The sequence below is a fragment of the Oncorhynchus masou genome, chromosome 23 (genome assembly GCF_036934945.1).
Source record: "Oncorhynchus masou masou isolate Uvic2021 chromosome 23, UVic_Omas_1.1, whole genome shotgun sequence".
NCBI classification, from domain to species: Eukaryota; Metazoa; Chordata; class Actinopteri; order Salmoniformes; family Salmonidae; genus Oncorhynchus; species Oncorhynchus masou.
In genome coordinates this window covers 49,403,525-49,422,256 of record NC_088234.1, presented here as the reverse complement: position 1 = coordinate 49,422,256, position 18,732 = coordinate 49,403,525, and the positions used below count along the sequence as shown (strand labels likewise).

The 18,732-nt window shown below is 41.2% G+C and overlaps 1 protein-coding gene across 10 annotated transcripts in view; it reads right to left on the bottom strand.

The window, feature by feature from the left end:
• Positions 1-12,996, bottom strand: part of zswim8 (zinc finger, SWIM-type containing 8) — a 33,063-nt gene extending 20,067 nt beyond the window's left edge. For 8 of the 10 annotated variants that reach the window (XM_064932388.1, XM_064932392.1, XM_064932391.1 and 5 more), the window contains exons 1-2: positions 11,203-12,996; positions 25-178 (exon numbers count right to left, since the gene is read on the bottom strand). In XM_064932388.1, coding sequence (XP_064788460.1) covers positions 25-178; positions 11,203-11,380 — 332 coding nt within the window. In that variant the 5' untranslated portion in view covers positions 11,381-12,996. The remainder of the gene's footprint in view (positions 1-24; positions 179-11,202) is intronic. The other 2 variants (XM_064932389.1, XM_064932390.1) reach the window with 2 other exon arrangements.
• Between the last annotated feature and the right edge of the window lie 5,736 nt (positions 12,997-18,732).

Below are 18,732 nucleotides of genomic sequence, written 5' to 3'. Positions count from 1 at the left end.
GTGTGCGTGTGTATCCAGCCTCACCGGATGTCCTCCTCATTCTCTGGGAAGCTCCAGTAGGCGATGCGGAGCTGCAGCTGCTCGGGGACAGGAGGGTAGACCTTCTCCACCACCTCAAACGGGATGTGGAATGCAACCTGCTTGGCTGATAGCTCCACCAGAGGGATGACCTGACCATCTAACAGACACACAGAGAGAGAAAGAGAGAACCAAACATTGAGGAGCTCTGCTCCTAAGGGTTCACCCAAACACACCACATGGATGGAAGGTGAATAAGCAAAAGGGTCCTGGTGTGTGTGTGTGTAACAGTAGGGATCCACTATTAGCGTGAAATTTGGATAGCCATGCCAGCTTCACCCTCATGTGGAGGCATCAACAGTCAATCCAGTAGAGCCTGGAAGCTATAGTGAGCTTCGATTGGTCAAGCGCAGCTGCGATATCGCAATGTATTAGCATAAAGTTCAACTTTCCACAACTTAGGTCCTGCCCTGTTAACGCTCCCTCGCCATGCTTGCATTGCCCAACCACCCACTTCGCTTCCACCCATCCATCGAAAATGAATGGGGCTCTGTTGTTTCATCGCCCTAACATGCTCTATGGTTCTCGGCCGTAAGTGTGTGTGTTGTGTATAAGACAGAAAGAGAGACACTACAGAGAAACTGGGGAGTGTGTATGCTTTGTAAAGTGTAGAGTTAGCAATCTACCGAACTCGTATGAAGGACAATGAGGGCTGCCATGAAAAATATGGGTCTCTAACTTTAAAAACACAGACCTGTTTCCAGGCTCACTTGTTCTGCCATCAACAATATGAGGAAAGAAAGCAGTCTGAATAATGTCAACAACTGATGGCTGTGGTTCACATGGTCAGAAGCCATGGTCAACCTATCAAGGATGGGGAGGGTTGTAGTCAACTATTTTGACCGGTTGACAAAAACATTGCCTTGGTGCAAGTCTCCACAGTTGACACAAACATTGCCTTGGTACAAGTCTCCACACTCAACTAATGGGCCTGACCGGGAAAAACCATCAGCCTTAGTTGGGAGAAAAACAACTTTGGGGTTCCCTGTTACAAGTCATGTCACGTGGTCAGGAAAACCTACTGGACCTACTTAGGACTCTAAAGCTCCCTTGGTCTCCGTCATCAGAGAGCAGGACAGCTGCCAAACCTGCAGCCCCTCCTGTATAGCCTGATGGCTCACACTAAATGATTCCGCTGCTGTCGTTCACTACATACTTTAGGTCTGAGACTGCAATCATTGAAGTTGTTTGTGGAGACGAGGGGCACTGTACATCAGCAATTGGATTGTCTCTAACCAATCAGAGTATCAAAGCCAATGATACATTTTTAAACCACCGCTTTACCCACGTGTCTCAGCATTTACCCATCGGTTTCTGGACCAATCAGACGGCCCCAAATGTGTTCGCATTCGGTGAACGTTCAGGGAGGTACTCAGATCCAGACACATTGTGAAGAAGAAACTTACATCCGTGGGCGTGGCGTAGCGTTTGGCCCGAAGCAAGGAGTCTGGGTAGCCAGGCAATGTCCTGTCAGCCAAGGAAGAGTCTAGGTTTCCTGAGGGGTCCTGAACACACATCACCCGTTCTCCAGATACAGCATTCTTCAACAGCTACAACAACGAGTCGCTAAAAATAAAACGCACTAGAAACATATATAGTACCAGTCAAAAGTTTGGACACGCCTACTCATTCAAGGGTTTTTCATTATTTTTACTATGTTCTACATTGAATAATAATAGTGAAGACATCAAAACTATGAAATAACACATATGGAATCATGTAGTAACCAAAAAAAAAAAAGAGTTAAACAAATTTGAGATTCTTCAAAGTAGCCACCCGTTGCACACTCTTGGCATTCTCTCAAACAGCTTCATGGGGTAGTCACCTGGAATGCATTTCAATTAACAGGTGTGCCTTGTTAAAAGTGAATGTGGAATATCTTTCCTTCTTAATGCGTTTGAGCCAATCAGTTGTACTGTGACAAGGGTGATATACAGAAGATGGTATTTTACCAAAAAGGTTCATATTATGGCAAGAACAGCTCAAAAGAGCAAAGACGGTCCTTCATTACTTTAAGACATGAAGGTCAGTCAATCCGGAAAATGTCAAGAATTTTGAAAGTTTCAAGTGCAGTCAAAAAACCAAGCGCTACGAGGAACGCCACAGGAGAGGAAGACACAGTGTTCCCTCTGCTGCAGAGGATAAGTTCATTAGAATTACCAGCCTCAGATTGCACCACAAATAAATGCTTCACAGAGTTCAAGTAATAGACATCTCAACATCAACTGTTCAGAAGAGACTACGTGAATCAGGCCTACATGGTCGAATTGCTGCAAAGAAACCACTACTAAAAGGACATCAATAAGAAGAAGACTTGATTGGGCAAAGAAACATGAGCAATGGACATTAGACTGGTGGAATTCTGTCATTTGGTCTGATGAGTCCAAATTTGAGATTTTTGGTTCTAACCGCTGTGTCTTTGAGACGCAGAGTAGGTAAACGGATGATCTCCACATGAGTGGTTCCTATCGTTAAGCATGGTGGATGTGGTGTGGGGATGCTTTGCTGGTGACACCGTCAGTGATTTATTTAGAATTCAAGGCACACTTAACCCACATGGCTATCACAGCATTCTGCAGCGATATGCCATCCCATCTGGTTTGCGCTTAGTGGGAATAGAATTTGTTGGCTGCTTTGGGGCGGCAGTTGGCTACACTGGGGCGGCAGTGTAGCCTAGTGGTTAGAGCATTGGACTAGTAACCGAAAGGTTGCAAGTTCAAATCCCCGAGCTGAAAAGGTACAAAATCTGTCGTTCTGCCCCTGAACAGGCACCTAACCCACTGTTCCTAGGCCGTCATTGAAAATAAGAATTTGTTCTTAACTGACTTGCCTAGTAAAATAAAGGTAAAATAAAAAATACAAAAATGTGGGAACTCCTTCAAGACTGTTGGAAAAGCATCCCAGGTGAAGCTGGTTGAGAGAATGCCAAGACTGTGCAAAGCTGTCATCAAGGTAACGGGTGGCTACTTTGAAGAATGTAAAACATAAATATAAACATGATTCCATATGTGTTATTTCATAGTATTGTGTAGAAAATAGTAAAAATAAAGAAAACCCCATGAATGAGCATGTGTCCAAACTTTTGACGGGTACTGTAGGCCTACCCAGAAACAGCGCCATTTCCAGCTGGCTCGGACTGCAGAGCTGGTGTGGGTTTTTTTTTTTTTTTTTTTTTTATAAAATTAAGCACAGCCAACTTCCATAAAATGTGCAGATACTGTATAAATCTTCATCAGTAATAACTGAATTGCCATTGCAGCCTTGCAATCTAATTCATCAGGGAGACGTATGCTAATGAAAACTCATGAGGCAACGGCACTGCAATCCATCCAACAATCTTAAACCTACATCTTGTATTTCAGGCGCCGACATCAGACATGCAAACACAATGGCCTGACAGGTGGTTTAGTCACAGAATAATTAGCCATGCGCATGTCCCACCCACCTGAGGATGCCTTTTTTAGCCTTCTAGTTTGAGGGGTGCAAAAATCCACTTGTCACTTAAATCTCACTGGATTGATTGCTTTCATATTCTTGCTTGTGCCTCTCATTTTTACCCGTTAGCATTACGACCATGGAAATGTTTGTATGACCAGTCAAAAACACCCCGGAACTTGGCTGAAATGGGCTATAATGGAATACATTGTCTTTCCACTGAATGTATAAGAACACTAAAGCTTCATCTGAAATTTAACGCAGTAAGTGTCTCAACGCTTACAGTTGAAGTCAAAAGTTTACATACACCTTAGCTAACTACATTTAAACTCAGTTTTTCACAATTCCTGACATTTAATCCAAGTAAAAATTACCTGTCTTAGGTCAGTTAGGATCACCACTTCATTTTAAGAAGGTGACATGTCAGAATAACAGTAGAGAGAATTGTTTATTTCAGCTTTTATTTCTTTCATCACATTCCCAGTGGGTCAGAAGTTTACATACACTCAATTAGTATTTGGTAGCATTGCCTTTAAATTGTTTAATTTGGGTCAAACGTTTCAGATAGCCTTCCACAAGCTTCCCACAATAAGTTGGGTGAATTTTGACCCATTCCTCCTGACAGAGCTGGTGTAACTGAGTCAGGTTTGTAGGCCTCCTTGCTCACACACACACACACACCTTTTCAGTTCTGCCCACACATTTTCTATGGGATTGAGGTCAGGGCTTTGTGATGGCCACTCCAATACCTTGACTTTGTTGTCCTTAAGACATTTTGCTGCAACTTCGGAAGTAAGCTTGGGGTCATTGTCCATTTGGAAGAACAATCTGGCCTTAAATGGCCATGTAATCTCCACCCGGTACAGCCAGAAGAGGACTGGCCACCCCTCAGAGCCTGGATCCTCTCTAGGTTTCTTCCTAGCTTCCTGCCTTCCTAGGGAGTTTTTCCTAGCCACCCTGCTTCTAACATCTGCATTACTTGCTGTTTGGGGTTTTAGGCTGACTTTCTGTATAGCACTGTGTGACATCTGCAGATGTAAAAATGGCTTTATAAATACATTTGATTGATAGGTCAAAGAGCCAACCATGTTAACTTTTAATCCGAGGGTATCCTGCTTTTGGCACACCTGTTGAATTATGCAAGAGAACATGACAACCGTAATTAATGAGGCAGTCTAGACAGCGCATGTGAGTGCAGGTAGGTTAGACAGAGCAAGTGTTTGGTGGTTGCAGCCCTATTCCACCCATATGTTCTTCTTTTTAAAAATATATATATGCAAACACACCCATTGTATTTATGCAAACCAACCCACAAAGATTTTATTTTAACACAAAACGTCACAAAAATACCCGATACTAGAGTTGGGCAGCATCCAGATTTTCATGTCTCTGATGTAACCAAGAAGCTTGATCTTGACATCTAGCAAGTTAGCAAACCAAATGTATAGCTTGGAGCCCTGAGCTAGATAATTTATGACACATATTAGGTTTCTTATAGTTATACTTAACTTCGTTATACGCAGTGGCGTAGCACGCACCCCCGCAGCCCACAGGGGTGCGTGCGGTATTGAATATCATAGCGTCGGTATTTCGAAATACCCCGGTATACGGTATATTGCCCAAGCCTACCTGATACAATAATAAAAATGTATTCATGAATTCCCAACACAATGCCTGAACTCCATTGATTACTTGTCCTTGCCAGTAAAATGTTTTATATGCTGTAATTCAGTTCATTCCTGTCGAACTATAAAAATTAAAAGTTTGGAGAATCTTCATCCATTGTCCAACTGTTGCATTTATTCGAATTTTTAAAACCTTAACAATTCCGATGACCGTTGCAAGAATAGTAATAGTGTAGACTTAGTCCAAGAACAAAAATATATTGTTACATCTGACAAATACATTTCAGATTTTTTTGTTGTTGAAAGAAAGGAATTTGTGAGGCTAGGTATACACTCTACACAATATAACAAAACAAGTTTTGGCAGGATATGACTCCTCTTTGTCAGGATGATGCAGAACATTTTTTAATTGTCCCTCAAACAATTGAAGAAAACATTAGTGATGACCCTCTCTTCAGATTAGAAAATAAATTGAGGCCCAGCACAGGCCGAGCACACCACCACTACACGCCCAAGACAAAGCCCTGACCCTCAGCTGACACTCCGTCCTCATTTCCTCTCCTAACATAGCAGTGTATGGGGGCTACACCTTGGTTTTCATGGAGATGGGCATGTAGGACCAAAGGGCTCAATAGCGGGTATCAGACTTGGGTACTGCCTGAATACAGCCCTCAGCAGTGGTATTTTCGCCACATACCACAAACCCCTGAGGTACCTTATTGCCATTATAAACTGGTTACCAACATAAATAGAACAGTAAACAAGTAGTTGACTCATACTGTGGTATGTTGTCTGATATACAGTGCCTTCAGAAAGTATTCCTTCGACTTGACTTATACCGCATTTTGTTATGTTACAGCCAAATTCAAAATGGATTAACAATATTTTCTCTCACCCATCCACGCACACAATACCCCATAACAACAAAAAATATTTCAAATTAAATGCAGATCAAATTTAATTCAAACAAGAATTCACACCCTTGAGTCAATACACGTTAGAATAACCTTTGGCAGCGATTACAGCTGTGAGTATTTCTAGGTCTCTAGTCTCTAAAAGCTTTGCACACCTGGATTGTACAATATTTGGACATTATTTTTTTCAAGAATTCTTCAAGCTCTGTCAAATTAGTTGTTTATCATTGCTAGACAAACATTTATGTCTTGTCATAGATTTAAGCCGATTTAAGTCAAGTGAAAACTGAAACTTGGCCACTCAAACATTCACTGTCTTCTTGGTAAGCAACTCCGGTGTAGCTTTGACCTTGTGTTTTTGGTTATTGTTCTGCTAAAAGTTGAATTCACCTTTCAGTGTCTGGTGGTAAGCAGATTGAACCGGGGTTTCATCTAGAATTTTGCCTGTGTTTGCACAACTTTCTTTTTTAATCCTAAAAACTCACCAGTCATTAAAGATAACAAACATACATATAACATGATGTAACCACCACCATGCTTGAAAATATGGAGCGTGGTACTCAGTAATCTGTTGTATTGGATTTGGCCCAAACCGAACACTTTGCATTCAGGACAAAAAGACATTTGCTTTGCAAAGAAAATCAGCATTATTTAGTGCCTTGTTGCAAACAGGATGCATGTTTTCAAATATTTTTGTTCTGTCAGGTTTCCTTCTTTTCACTCTGTCATTTAGGTTAGTATTGTGGAGTAACTACAATGTTGTCGATCCATCCTCAGTTCTCTCCCATCACAGCCATTCAACTCTGTTTTAAAGTCACCATTGGCCCCACAGTGAGGTCCCTGAGTGTTTTTCTTCCTCTCTGGCAACTGAGTTAGGAAGGATGCCTGTATATTTGTAGTGACAGGGTGTATTTTTTACAGCACCCAAAGTTTAATTAATAACTTTACCATGCTCAAAGGGATATTCAATGTCTGCTTTTTTATTTTATCCATTACGTGCCCTTCTGAGGCGTTGGAAAATCTCCCTGCTGGGTCTTTTGGGTTAAATCTGTGTTTGAAATTCACTGCTCGACTAAGGGACCTTACAGATAATTGTATGTGCGGGGTACAGAGATAAGGTCGTCATTCAAAAATCATGGTACACTATTATTGTACACAGAATGAGTCCATGCAACTTCTTAAGCACATGTTTTACTCCTGAATGTATTTTGGCTTGCCATAACAAAGGGTTTGAATACTTTTTGCTGTGTTCTAGTGTACTATGGAATATATTGCTGTCTTATTCTTGACACTTCTCCCAGGCATATTTAAGGTTAGAACTACCTTTTCTAAGTGTCCTGATACTTCTAGCTTGGAGTTGTATTTTTATAACATAGCTTCAGTATTTCACTTTTGAATGTGTATAGTATTGCTTACTCGGTGTGTCCAATCTATTTTGTAACCACTCCCTCTTCTAATTAGGGCAAATTGGAAAAGCTGTTCAAAAGAGGACATTGTATTATTTTTGTTGTACTCCTGAAGGCCATGCAGCCGAAACGTGTCGGATTTATTAAAAACTTTGTTTCTATTGAACATGCCATACTAATAAAGGCATTTTAATTAATTATATGAAGAGTGCCTTGGTCTTCCTTTCTTGTTGAATACTTAATTGACTCAAGACATTTCAGCTTTTCATTTTTTATTCATAAAAATATATTTAAAAAAATACAAATAAAAACTCTCACTTTGACATTGTGTGGAGGCCAGTGACAAAAAAAACTAAATGTAATCAATTTTCAATGCAGGCTGTAACAACAAAATGTGGAAAAATTCAAGGGGTGTGAATACTTTCTGAAAGCACTGAAGCACTGAACACATGAACACACATATCGTATCGGCACCTAAGCATCATATCGTATCTTGAGGTCCCTGGCAATTCCCAGCCGTAGTATTTAAATTACATTCAAAGACATTTGGAAGTAAGTATTTAAATATTTTTTATTTGAAAAGAAAAGTTTTTTGAATATTGGAATAAATTTGGAAATACACAGACTCAAACAGACTACCATGCATTTAACCAAGTTATTTTAAAATAGTATTTGGAATAAGAATTTGAAAATACTTTCAAACAGTAGGCTATTTAATAGAAATTATTTTGAAAACACTTTCAAATACTTCCAATCGAAATAGTTGAGTCGGGTTTGGGACACATTATTTGAAAATACTCAAATACACAGAAAATAAGTAGTGTATTTCAATAACAAATACACATGTACTTGAACCCAGGTCTGGTAGGTATTGTATTGCCACCACAGCTATTCCACCCACACTGCCATCTTCTCACCTCATGAAATCACCCACCACAAGAGCAGTGTTAGCAACTGTTTTAGTTTGAGTTATAGGAACCTATAACAGAAAAACTAAACAGAAATCATATCGCTGAACAATAAATATTTATCCAGGCTCGTTGAATTGAGTTACTGGTGTTATTGTGTTACAAATAGTGGGAAAATAAAGGTATGTTTTTATTGGCTTAAGCCCAAGGCAGTTGTGTGAATTCTATGCCATTAGATGCTAGGCTTGAGCTTTTCATGCTCGACAAACAGGGAAAACCCCATGGAGAGAGCAGACCCAGGTGATTTACATCTCTATTAACACTTGCTCCCCAGTCCCCACCTGTCCCTTGGAGGCTACAAATAGGAAGGATAGAGGGAGAGAGGGATAGAGAGAAAGAGTAGGAGGATGGCAGTAACAGCAGCGAGTGGGCAGTAAGAGGGTCCGGCCACTGCCAGTTACACAGTGACTAACCAATCGGGAGAGAGCGGGACAGGGGGGCACGCTCAAACAGCTGTTCCATCATAGAGCGGTGTAAAAGTGAAGGACTGCTGCTCACACACACAAACACACACGCCCATTAGTCTGTGGTTATGGACGAAAGAGCAGAGCCAACAGATGCATAGGGCCTAACCAAAACCCTAACCTTTAACATGCCCTACATTTTGAGCAATGGAGATGGAGAGATATGGGCTAGCCTTCAAGGGGGGAAATTACAGTAAAATCTATTTTACTGATCTTACTTTTGGGGGGATTTGACTGACTTTAGATGGGAAGGCTTTGAGGTTTGGCAGCTCTTTTGTGCAAGATCAGCAGCAATATGTAGATTCATAAAATGTGGGTTTCTATTGCTAAACCACAATCCCCAGCTCTGAAGTAAATGACCTGCACAAGACAAAGCCCTCTATACAGTCCACAGCTGACTCCACTCAGCCCTTCCCCCACCACTCCATAAACCCAAACAAACATGCCTGACCGCACACACACCCTCTCCCCAAACTCCAAGAGATGAGACTTCTAATAAATAGGTTCTCCCACACCGGTTCCTCACTTGCTTGTACAACCCACACGGGTTGGCGTTCTGTTTGTCCCTACCCAGCTGCCCTCCAATAGGCCAACTCAGAACTTTCAGCTGAGTAAGCTACTCCACCCACTTTTGAGGCCAGTATTGATTTGTTTGCAATACCGCGTTGGTAATAAGCAATAATTTGTTCGGTTAAATGGGAAAACTGCGTAAGCTTTTGAAATAAGAGCAGGATCTAAAATGTTAGCTAGGTAGTCCAACATTTTCCCTGTCATGCAGCCATCCCAGAGGCAGGAAAGAAATTATTGTGGGCCTGCTGCTGCTGCCAGCCAGCCACAGCCCAATCAGTTGCACCTGATTCATCCTTGTCAGAATACAGAATAATAGTCAAGCAATTTGTAAACCTCTATGACAGTTTGGAGACTGGAGGTAGGCAGTCTCCCTAATACATTGACTTTTGCTTGCAGTATGACAAAGTCACTCACAAATAGCTTTGTTACAGATGCTTTTAGCAACTTCTAGGGAAGCTAGCACCAATGCCACCAGCCTAAAAACAATGATCAGAAATTGCAGTCATTCTCAATATTTAGGAATCCATGTGACTATTAGGAAGCAACTTGTTGTACTCCTATTGAAATCAAACTTCAGATCATGGAAATAAGACAACGAACTAAACAAGATAGCCAGCTACATAACCCTGTTGCCCCCCAAACTAGCAAATCATTGTGATATATGAAATATGAATGATTGTGTTACCACTACGTTAAAAAAATGTATGTATGTGACGTGCAGTCATATCAAAATCCTAATTAGTCAAGTAGTATTATTTGACGCATCAAAGTGTTATTTCAAGCGTCAAATCGTATTATTTGACACATGAAAATAACGAGACGTCTACTGACTCAAATGGTGTTCGATACTCCAATGCCACTATCCTCAATGAAAACAAAGTTACACCTAGCCTTTACAACATTATCTGCTTTGGTAGAGAAAGCATAAAATCAATAATAGGCTATGGGGATAATGTAGACCTGAAGTTGATGGGAGGGGGGTGTAGAAACAAGTGACATGATGCAAGTATTATGGAAACTATTCTGCAAAAAAAATAAAAAATAAGAGGTTATCACATCAATGACATCACAGCCAATAAATTAAATGAGGAATCAATGACATTGTCAGCCAGCACCTTCTCTCCTATTTGCATAGTGTCCAATAGAGATGCGTTCAGAGCCCTTTGAGGACTCTTCAGAGAATGAGAAGCTGAGCAATATGGACTGTTGTGCAGTGTCAACAAATTGGCTTAATTCTGAGAGAACAAGCTTGCTAGGCCTATATGCTGGGGGAAATGTAACATATACTAAATTATCAAATGCGCAAATGACGTGGACAGGACAATCAACCTGAAATTAGGACATAATTAATTATTTCAAACTAGGCAACACTGGTAAAAGCTGTTTACAGGCCTACAGCGTTACTCAAATGTACAATTAGTGAAGATAATGTGCAGGCCTAGCAATTTTCTGAAAGTAGGCTATTGTATGAGTGTATTGTAAAATGTTTACAGAAAAACACTGACTTCAATGATGAACAACAAATTCAGGTTCAAGACAAGCCTTCAGATGCTTTGGATCATCATCATAGGCACTTTAGGTAATGAGATAAAGGAGAACCCATGCTGGCCACTACACAATGATATTTGGCAACAAGCATCAAGTTGTTTTAAGTGGTAAAAGGTCAATATGGGAATGAGGACTAAAAGTGTAATGAGGATGTGAGTACAAATAATACAATGGAAGGTGAAGTGTGTGTTTACCTTTAATCTTCACTGTAGGAGAATTTGGTCCAGCAGACTGTTTTCTCCATCCCCTCCAGTTCTGACACAGACTCTCAGCCTCTGATATGAAGGAGCAGAGCGAGTCCTCCTCAAACCGGTCAGAATCTTCGAAGGAGAACCTCTCTCCGTCTTCCCACTCGGCGAACATTAGTTCCATTACATCCACTGTAGGATATATAACTCTGGATTCAAGTGGACTGTACAATAGCCAAGGCCTTCCGTCAAAGGCAGGGGGGAAAAAACGGGTGAGAGCTGCCCACCACTGAAAGAGAGCAGAAGCAATGAACACTTCCACAAGTCTCCAGTAAAAATTGGGGGAGGGGTGAGCAAAACAACCAAAACACTGCTGAGAGCTCACTGTAGTCTTACAGGCGAACTACACAGTAAAACAATAATATCCATTATCAATTGTAGGGGAAAAAAAAATACTCCCATCACAAATTGTACCAAATTAGTACTCAGTATTTGGAAAATATAGGCAAATCTTGGGAACACAATGACTTAACTTTATTACCAAGGGCCATGCCATTTAGGGCAATAACTTCTGAGACACCTTATATCCATGTCGTTTGAGAAAGTTGATCCCAGTTCGGTAACAATTTAGTTTCTGTCCCCTATCACTCCCCAGTTTTGAGTTGGACTGTTTCTGCTTGACTGTCTAAATTGAGCAGTGCTTCGAGGGAGACGATCCCCACTCACAAGTCACACACACAGGCATTTTTATAGGGTTCTATCTAACTACTTTTAATTAAACAATTACCTAAGATTAACCCAACTCGTAAACAAAAATATTTACGTCAGTTACTGTACTTAAAATGAAATATACACAAACTTAACTTGTTTTCCACCATTTCCTACCTCCCCTTCTTGACGAATCAGCTGTGCTGCATACACTACCCGTCTCGAGACAGCCGTACAAAATGTTCCAAACACTTGCAAGGCCTTTTTAATTTAAAATAAAACAACGTTGGTAAGTATAATCTCGCTAACGTATGTCATTCTTTCTTTGACAGAGATTCACTACTCAAGCTTGAAGATCTGCTAGCTAGCTAGCTAGCTTAGCTGGCTAATGCTAGCTAACTAGCCAGCTAGCTAAGCTAACACTGCCTGGTCAATCAGACTCAGTAGCTTGCTAAAATAACTAGCTAGCTTAAAAAATAAAAAGACTCAATTGTCAACATTCGCAAACGTCGTAAGATGTATAATTTAAGGGAAACCTTGAAAGAATAATCGTTTTACGAACACATTATCTCTCTGACAGGTTACCGTTGGTGATAATCCGAGTCTCAAAGCCCCACTACTAGTACAGTACACACCACCCGCTTCAACAAGGGCTTTGGTGTTTGTTTACATTGACACCTTTGAAAAACTACACAACCGTCAAACTTGACCGACTACTTACTGTTTTAGATCAACTGTCTCCGGTAATGATGCACGGTCAGTTTTATATTTGTTCGATTGCAAACCTACGCTATTAGCTAATACCTTGACTCGAATCTCTTTTCCCTTTGCTTTGTATTTTGAAAAAAGCTTCCTCGCTCGAGCCCGCCACTGCACTGGTTCCCAAAGACTCCTAGTCCGGAAACTGTAGAAAAGCCCCTTTCATTTTCCCCGACCCACACCGGTAATCCTACCGTCCCCAGGTTGTGTCTTTGAGGCTTCTAACAACACCGGGGTCCCTCAAAATTGTCTCAACAATCTCCCATCTCTTCCACTCTCTCCGGTCGGGAAGATGGCTCTTCTTTTTCTTCTTCTTCTACTACAATGGTATATTGGTGTTCGAACAATTTACTCTCCATGCCGCCATCTACTGTGCAGGATAGAAACAGGACTCCCCCAAAAACGGAACAGATGTGAGGGGATATATCCATACAAACTACCTAAAATAAATAAAACAAATTACACTACATGACCAAAGGTATGTGGACACCTGCCCGCTGAACATCTCATTCCAAAATCATGGGCGTTAATATGGAGTTGGTCCCCCCCCCATTACTGCTATAACAGCCTCCACCCTTCTGTGAAGGCTTTCCACTAGATGTCAGAACATTGCTGTGGGGACTTGCTTCCATTCAGCCACAAGGGCATTAATGAGGTTGAGCACTGATGTTGGCCAATTAGGCCTGGCTCGCAGTCGGCGTTCCAATTCGTCCCAAAGGTGTTTGATGGGGTTGAGGTCAGGGTTCTGTGCAGGCCAGTCAAGTTCTTCCACACCGATGTCGACAAACCATTTCTGTATGGACCTTGCTTTGTGCACAGGGGCATTGTCATGCTGAAACAGGAAAGGGCCTTCCCCAAACTGTTGCTACAAAGTTCAAATAAAATGTTATTTGTCACATACACATGGTTAGCAGATGCTAATGCGAGTGTAGCGAAATGCTTGTGCTTCTAGTTACAACAATGCAGTAATAAACAACGAGTAATCTAACCTAACAATTTCAAAACAACTACCTTATACACACATGTGTAAAGGGATGAAGAATATGTACATAAAAATATATGAATGAGTGATGGTACAGAACGGCATAGGCAAGATGCAGTAGATGGTATAGAGTACCGTATATACATATGAGATTAGTAATGTAGGGTATGTAAACATTATATTAAGTGGCATTGTTTAAAGTGGCTCGTGATACATTTTTACATCAATGTTTACATTATTAAAGTGGCTGGAGTTGAGTCAGTATGTTGGCAGCAGCCACTCAATGTTAGTGGTGGCTGTTTAACAGTCTGATGGCCTTGAGATAGAAGCTGTTTTTCAGTCTCTCCGTCCCTGCTTTGATGCACCTGTACTGACCTCGCCTTCTGGATGATAGCGGGGTGAACAGGCAGTGGCTCGGGTGGTTGTTGTCCTTGATGATCTTTATGGCCTTCCTGTGACATCGGGTGGTGTAGGTGTCCTGGAGGGCAGGTAGTTTGCCCCCGGTGATGCGTTGTGCAGACCTTACTACCCTCTGGAGAGCCTTACGGTTGTGGGCGGAGCAGTTGCCGTACCTTGCGGTGATACAGCCCGACAGGATGCTCTCGATTGTGCATTTATAAAAGTTTGTGAGTGCTTTTGGTAACAAGCCAAATTTCTTCAGCCTCTTGAGGTTGAAGAGGAGCTGCTGCGCCTTCTTCACCACGAAGTCTGTGTGGGTGGACCAATTCAGTTTGTCCGTGATGTGTACACCGAGGAACTTAAAACTTACTACCCTCTCCACTACTGTCCCGTCGATGTGGATAGGTGGGTGCTCCCTCTGCTGTTTCCTGAAGTCCACAATCATCTCCTTTGTTTTGTTGACTTTGAGTGAGAGGTTGTTTTCCTGACACCACACTCAGTGACCTCACCTCCTCCATGTAGGCTGTCTCGTCGTTGTTGGTAATCAAGCCCACTACTGTTGTGTTGTCTGCAAACTTGATGATTGTGTTGGAGGCGTGTCAATGTTTCTCTATGGAGATTGCATGGCTGTGTGCTCGATTTAATGCACCTGTCAGCAATGCGTGTGGCTGAAATAGCTGAATCCACTCATTTGAAGAGGTGTCCACATATATTTGTATATATAGATAGTAAAACAGATCTGAACCCTACACAGGCTCAAGGGGAGCCTGGGAGGGCGGGCCATCTTCCGGCGCAGTGTCCCTTGCAAGTCTTCCAATGTACACTCCGGAAGTTTAAAAAAAAATCCCTCTTCCCCTTTTTATTTGAAAATGATGTGGATATATATAAGCAACATCTCAAGACGGCAAATGGGTCTTCCAAATGGACAATGACCCCAAGCATACTTCCAAAGTTGTGGCAAAATGGCTTAAGGACAACAAAGTCAAGGTATTGGAGAGGCCATCACAAAGCCCTGACCTCAATCCTATAGAACATTTGTGGGCAGAACTGAAAAAGTGTGTGCGAGCAAGGAGGCCTACAAACCTGACTCAGTTACACCAGCTCTGTCAGAAGGAATGGGCCAAAATTCACCCAACTTATTGTGGGAAGTTGGTGGAAGGCTATCTGAAACGTTTGACCCAAGTTAAACAATTTAAAGGCAATGCTACCAAATACGAATTACGTGTATGTAAACTTCTGACCTGCTGGGAATGTGATGAAAGAAATAAAAGCTGAAATAAACAATTCTCTCTACTATTATTCTAACATTTCACATTCTTAAAATGAAGTGGGGATCCTAACAGACCGAAGACATGGAATTTTTACTTGGATTAATTGTGAGGAATTGTGAATAACTGAGTTTAATGTATTTGGCTATGGTGTATGTAAACTTCCGACTTGAACTGTACATTTATAACTGTCATTGACTTGTCAGTTTCCTTACATTTTTCATCATTCCATTACATCATTACTTTACCTTTCTTTCCTCTGTCATGTTTGTGTGGTTGTTCCTGAGGATCGCTAGCAATAGTGAATCATATAAGGCTAACGTATTACAAGTTGTGAAATCATTTGGAACATGTAGCCTATTTGAGTCATTTTGTATTGCAGACATAGCAGTTTAAACCTGGAGGCTGGTGCACAGTTCATGACAACTGGACCGTTGTCATCCCAGTTCCAGGATTAGTGAGGATTATTAGGGTAGATTTATAGGACTACTAATCAACCCATTGTACACTATTTCATGGATTGAACAATTGAATATGACAACGTTCAGGATGAATCAAACCACTATATTTTGTGCATAAAGGCTCTCCAAACCTGTTTTTTTATTATTCATAAAAATACTTTCCTAACCCTAAATAATATAGAAGATCAGATCTTTAAATCTATCAATTGGTGCTGAAAAGGAGATGAATATGAGTGTATTTACATATCTTTCTTTCAATGGTCCCTAATTTTCTGAAGTGTTCGCACCTTTTAGTTAGTCTGTTGAGAAAATTCAAATTAAAGGTACACCAAATTTAAAGTGATGGCTTTAGATAAATGTACTGAAAACCCTATTAAGTAAAACTCCAAAAGAAAATATGTTGGTCAGCTAGTGGGAGGGTTTCCAGAGGTTGAATTACATTCATTTGGCGGTTGCGCAAGGGAACCCCGCCTGCAAAGGCCGTTACACACCTGCATAAGGTAAGTCTAAATACCAACTATTGAGAAGTGCATAGGAAAGGTGTGCATAGGAAAGGTGTGCGTAGGAAAGGTGTGCGTAGGAAAGGTGTGCGTAGGAAAGGTGTGCGTAGGAAAGGTGTGCGTAGGAAAGGTGTGCGTTGGAAAGGTGTGCGTTGGAAAGGTGTGCGTAGGAAAGACATAGGCCTACATTTCCTAAGTCTGAATTCGGCCCTTACAGCGTCTCCTACATAAGCAAGCTTCACATGTGTAGATAGGTGCTCTTTATCAAAAATCATCCGGACCAACTTGAACATTTTTCTCCATTCACCTAGCGTCTCAGGCACTGGGCATAAACCACAGCAGGAATTCTCTTCAGGTACTCAACCTGAACATCCGTTTCCACCCCTGAGATGACTCCTTTGATGGACGCTCTGCTCTGAAGTTCAAAGCAGGATACTTCTGCTGTCTGGATGCTTTTAAGGCCCACTGCAATCTTCCTCTGTTCTTCAGAAATATAATTAATCAATCAGAGTAAGACCATTCCTTTGCCACTCTGATAAATTCCACTTTTCTTAGAGCATAGACCTACTTAAAAAAGATTGACACCTCAAATGGGTCTCCCACATCTACATCCTTACCTGAACAAATGCATCCCAACAAAAACCTATTCGTTATCCTCCACTCCAATTTTAGACACTACTGTTGTCCATTCAGGACATTCATATTCACAAACTTCGCTCGACAGGCTGCTTGATTCCAATTCGACATCCACTTCCACCATTTCTCACAAAGTTCCACCAACTTTAATGGCTCAGTTGGCTTTTCTGCTCTCCTCTGCTTCAGCAAGGCAGGCTTCTTCTTCTTCTTCTTCTTCAATGGTATTATGGCGGTCAGCAAACGTTAGAGGTGCATGCCGCCACCTACTGTATGGGTGGTAAACTGGGGAAAAAGGTCCATTGCAGGAAAGGATTTTGGGGGGAAACATCACACAAACTACAAAAATAAAAAACACTGTACGCCTTCAGTCCACAGTCCAAATCACATCTTTCACAGTCTCAGTGGGAGGGAATATCAGTCAGTATTCTCTGCAATGCTTCTGCTATTAATTCCAGACCCAGACACTTTTCAGCCGCACATACAATTATGTCCAATTTCTAACACGCAATAAACGGCATAAAATCCATCTCCTTTACAATCAGTGTACCAGTTTCTTCCAGTAAGACTGTCGCCTCTATCAGCTGATTTTAACTTCTGCCTCGTATTCACTGGAGTCAAGCTCTCATCTGGCCGTACAGACAGGGGCATAGGCACCAGACCACCAAAGTTGACCCTTCTCACAATTCTATCCTAACTATCGCTCAGCTTTCAGAGTAGTCGATAATTGCCCTCTGAACAACACATTTTTTTGTCTGCATTCATGGCCTAATTGGTTTTGACAACCTTTTATGCTCAAAGCATGTTATGCAATAGAGAATGTCCATGTTGTTCCTGCGCTTACTCAAACTATTGTTTCATGCATATCATAGACACCCAAAATAATTCAAAAATTATAGTACCATTAAATGAATAATCTAATAGTCGGTTGAGAAGTGTGTGAAGTGGTAAACATGTTTTACAGTACATTATGATGTGAGAGTGGTGACAATGACCATGACCTCTATTTGATAAATTGGCCAGTTTTGATGTCTCTTAAGCAATTCAATATAGAATATAAGTGTTTTGATGTCAGTTTTTAATCCTCTCAGTGGAGCCTATCAGTGTTTTTCCTCCTTAAAGTATCTGCCACAGTAATCAAAAGCTGCCTAATGCAAAAGGGAAAGCTAATCCAAGGCCTCAGATGTTGCCAGCAGTCTGAATATACACACAGGAATGATAGAATAGTTTCAAAAGGAGCTGCTCTAACATTCACAGAGCAAGCCTAGTAGGAGTTTAGGAAGACCCAGACTGGATTCCCTTTCTGCAGTCTGTCTTTGTTTTTGACACACATCAGGCACATAGCAAGTAACTTCAGATGCTCAATGGGCCTGAACCCAGCCAGGCTTTGCCTCCAGGGATTACAGCCAGAGTGCCAGTTTAGTTTAGAAAAGTGTACTTTTGTCAACAACAATGATTACTGTTGTGCAGGTTGTATTGCAACAGTGTACACCAATTGTGAATGTGTAGCAGTTAATTAAGCACCAACAATACCAATCTTTTTCACATTCCAATGAATTATAGTTTGTTCTATAAACACTGCAAACACACCACTGACATACTGTAAAAAAAAAAAAAAAGTGTTCACGCAGCACTATTTTCTGACTGTGATCTTGAAACACTCTGAGTGAAGTACATGAGAGGGTTTCAAGGTGCAGCATTATCCTTCTGAAATAATAATAATAATAACTCTTCCATGTGCTGAAAACTTCAATACCCAAGGCGCCTTTTAGGAAAATTAGGCTATAGGAAAATATCATGATGAATAAGACATGTCATTAGAGCTC